General features: G+C 50.6%; 1 protein-coding gene across 1 annotated transcript in view; it reads right to left on the minus strand.

Moving 5' to 3' along the window:
* HHIPL2 (HHIP like 2) overlaps positions 1-2,458 on the minus strand; it is a 25,821-nt gene extending 23,363 nt beyond the window's left edge. The window contains 3 exon segments of the mRNA XM_007457025.1: positions 2,140-2,276; positions 2,279-2,353; positions 2,356-2,458. Of these exon segments, the coding sequence (XP_007457087.1) occupies positions 2,140-2,276; positions 2,279-2,353; positions 2,356-2,458 (315 nt within the window).
* Positions 2,459-3,835: the final 1,377 nt, after the last annotated feature.

Genomic DNA, 3,835 nt, shown 5'->3' on the forward strand with positions numbered 1-3,835 from the left:
TGAGTCCCTGACTGAGCTGTCCACCCCTGGGGAGTAGAAAGAGAGATGGAAGACAAAAATAAGGATGAAATACCCAGGAGCAAAGGAGGCTGTGGACATATAATCACTACCATGGCACACTCTTATGCAGCAATTTAGAGTTTGCACAGTTGCCTTTACTCAATCAGCTCAGTAACTGTCATTTCTCTGTCTTAGAAAATGAAGGCCCGGGCTTTCCTGGTGGCGCAGTGGTTGAGAGTCCACCTGCCGATGCAGGGGACACGGGTTCGTGCCCCGGTCCGGGAAGATCCCACATGCCACAGAGCGGCTGGGCCCGTGAGCCACGGCTGCTGAGCCTGCGCATCCGGAGCCTGTGCTACGCAACGCGAGAGGCCACTACAGTGAGAGGCCCGCGTACCGCAAAAAAAAAGAAAAAGAAAAAAAAAAAAGAAAATGAAGGCCCAGGAAGAGTCTCTACTGTGTGCCAAGCACTGTCCTCTGCACGGGGGCTATGACAGTGAGCAAGGTGCACAAAGGCTCTGTTCTAATGGACCTTACGCTTGCCCCAGGTCACAGAACCATCGAGTGGATGGGCCAGGGCTGTTGTGATTCTACTTTGGCGTGGTGTGATCAAAAGGGCACGAGACTTGGAGCCTGAGCCTCTGGATTTGTGCCCCGACACTGTTTGACCTTCAGTAAGTGCTTTAAAACTCCTGATTCCTCATCAGTAAAATGGGGGTCCTAGCAGCTGCCTACAGGATCATTGCTGGGAACACACCACGCGTGGGGGGGAAGAAAGAGGGAGAATAAAGTTGTGAATTTTAATAAATAGACACTTGTAGCTTATTCTTTTTTGTTTCACTTTTGGTTTTGTTTTTAATTTTACTGAAGTGTAGTTGATTTACAATGTTGTGTTAATTTCTGCTGTACAGCAAAGTGATTCAGTTATACATATATATATTCTTTTTTATATTCTTTCCCATTATAGACATGTGTAGGTTATTCTTATTCCTCAAATCCTTAAGGCAGGAGAGCTGTTGAATTTGGCTTTCTGAAACCTCACCCAAAAAGGAAGGGGGAGGCAGGAGAGAGGGAGGGAAGAGACATTTTTATCAGGGGAATATCTCAGAAATTAAGAGTCTCAGTGTTGCTCATAAGAGACCAGCTTCTGCCCAGATGGTTTTCCCAGAGTTAATTCTCCAGGAAGCAGCCAAGGGGTGGAACCCGAGGTAAGAGAGGACAGCCCGGAGCGATGCCTCACAGGTGGCTGGCTTCTGTGCCAGGCTCTGCTATGTTCCCTTCACTGGGAGTTGGGGTGGCCCGTTGGCTCTGGAATCACAGCAGGAGAGCCAAGTAATTGTGCTGACATGCCCAGGCGGGCCTTAGATCATAGGTCTGCCTGGATTTGCTGTGTCTCACCCCCAGCACATCATGAGAACACTCCTCCTCACGGCAACCTCTTTCACCTGCTCTCCAACACGGACTCTCCTCTGTACCCCTGAAGCCCTCTTCCCACAAAGTCAGTGTGTGCAGTCTGCATCCAGTGTGGGTTCGGGCTGAGCCCTGCGGAGGTGATGTCTGCCAAGGATGTGGGTTTTGGCTACTGGAGAGCCAGGAGAAGCAGAATCTCTGAGTCATTGCCACTCAGCAGCTTGAAGCTCTCCTAGGCCAGGTCTGGAAAGCTGGGGAGAGCCCCCATCATCACAACAGAGACCCCCTGGCACAAATGACCCGGACGAGGGCTGCATCCCCACGGATGCCACCACTCCCCCCCATGTGCTCTGTGAGCACCACAGGTGTGTGCTGTGCCCAGCTCTCAGAGCCCTGCAGGGAGGACCCAGACCACGGCTGCCCAGACAGCTCCATGAAGAATACCAATCGCATTCTTCTGGGGCCTGAGAAAGCATCAGGGCCCGCAGAACCCCAGAGGGAGAGCTTTGGGAAACCTGTGGAAACCAAACTCCGCCTCAGTGTGTCTGTCTAGAGCCCAAAGCCCCAGGTGGAGGCAGCTGGCAGGTGAGCAAGCTTCTAAAGGTCTGGGCACCCAAAGAGCCCTCCCTGCCAGGACCCCCACCGGCCAGCCCAGCACCCCATCAGCTGGGGCTGGGAGGCACTCTTCTAAGGTGGCTCCCTCACTTTCCCAGAGGGTTCCGCTCAGACCTACTGGCAAAGGATGTCTTTAATGTAACCGCTGCACAGGTCGTGGCCCTTCAGATCAAAGTATTCCATGATGTCCCAGTACCGGGCAGCAATGCAGTGGTCCTTACACTGGTCACAACAGCCAAAGGACTCATAGAGCAAAACTCGAAGTGCAGGAGGGGCTGGAAGGAGGGCCCATAATCCAGGCACTGGGGGTGCCCCTGAAGCAAGACCCCTGGCCCAACAAGACCATGAGGCAGAGGCAGAAAATTCGAGAAGAGGTAAGGAGCCAGGGGGCCTGCCAACTCCGACCACCCCTGGGAATGGACCTCCTGAGCATCCTGGTCCTGGCATTCTCCAGCTGCTGTGTGCTCAGGCTGGCTTCCTGCTCTCTGCAGTTTCCCTCCCTCCCTCCCTCCCTCCCTCCTGCGCTGACTTTTTCTTCCTTCCTTCTTTCCCCACCCCCCCATCACCAGGTTCACTGAGGCAGTTTCTGAGCCGTGTCCCTTCTGGGAGCTGGGTAGCTGTCTCTTGTGAAAGCAGTGAGAGGTGGCCCTGCCCCTCCAGTCCCCTAAACAGGAAGCTGGTACAAGGCCTGCCCTGACTGCGGAGCTACTGGGGTGCTGGCAGAAAGGTGCGGTGATGTCCACAGTAGATGTGCCATGGTTTATTAAAACTGCAAAGAATTCCTGCAGGAAATCCCCACTTTGTTTATAGCCCTTCACAAGCTGAGCAGCCCAGGATCTCCAAGGAGAACGTCACACGTTACGCGGTCCCAGACAGCAGATTGGAAGGCGATGCCGTGCCAGCAGCAACACGGGAACACGGGTGTGGGTCTGGGAAGACAGAGGGGGGATGTGGGAGGCAGTGGATGATGCAGTTCCTGCCATCCGGAAGGGTGCGTATTCTGAGGGGACATCTCACGAGTCAAGAGGAGACGGCAAATCGTAACTATCTTGGTGATCGTTCTGAAATGTATGGAAATAGCGAATCCCTACATTGTGTAAAAGGAACTAACATAGTGTTGTGGGTCAATTACACTTCAGAAACAAACAAACTTATAGAAAAAGAAATCAGATTCATGGTTACTGGCGGGGGCGGGGTGTGAGGAATTGGATGAAGGCCGTCAAAAGGTACAAACTTCCTCCTTATGTTATGTTATAAGCTAATTAAGTACTAGGGATGTATGTACAACATGATAAATATCGTTCACACTGCTGTATGTTTCATATGAAAGTTAAGAGAGTAAATCCTGAGTTCTCATCACAAGGAAAAAGCTTTTTTTCTATTTCCTTAATTTTGTATCTATGTGAGATGATAGATCATCACCAGACTTACTGTGGTAATCATTTCATGATATATGGAAGTCAAGTCATTATGCTGTACACCTTAAACTTATACAGTGCTGTAACACAATAAAACTGAAAGAAAAGAAAAAAAAAAAAGAGACGGTGAAGGAAAAGGAGGGAGGGTGGCCTGGTGAAAACACAGCATCGGCAAGGACTTTTAAGGACAGTTTCATCAGGAAGCACAGAACATCTGGGTTCTTTATTTTTGCCAAATCTATACTTGCTTTGGGGGCATCCCTCCTCACTTAGCATATGTTTCAACATTAGTACTGAAGAATACTAATACATGTTTTGCTTTATACATGTCCCTGGCACATAACGGGCCTTCGATAAATATTTCTTGAATGAGTGATAAAGGACACGGCACC

Source organism: Lipotes vexillifer, unplaced genomic scaffold (genome assembly GCF_000442215.2).
Source record: "Lipotes vexillifer unplaced genomic scaffold, Lipotes_vexillifer_v1.1 scaffold1675, whole genome shotgun sequence".
Taxonomy (NCBI): Eukaryota; Metazoa; Chordata; class Mammalia; order Artiodactyla; family Lipotidae; genus Lipotes; species Lipotes vexillifer.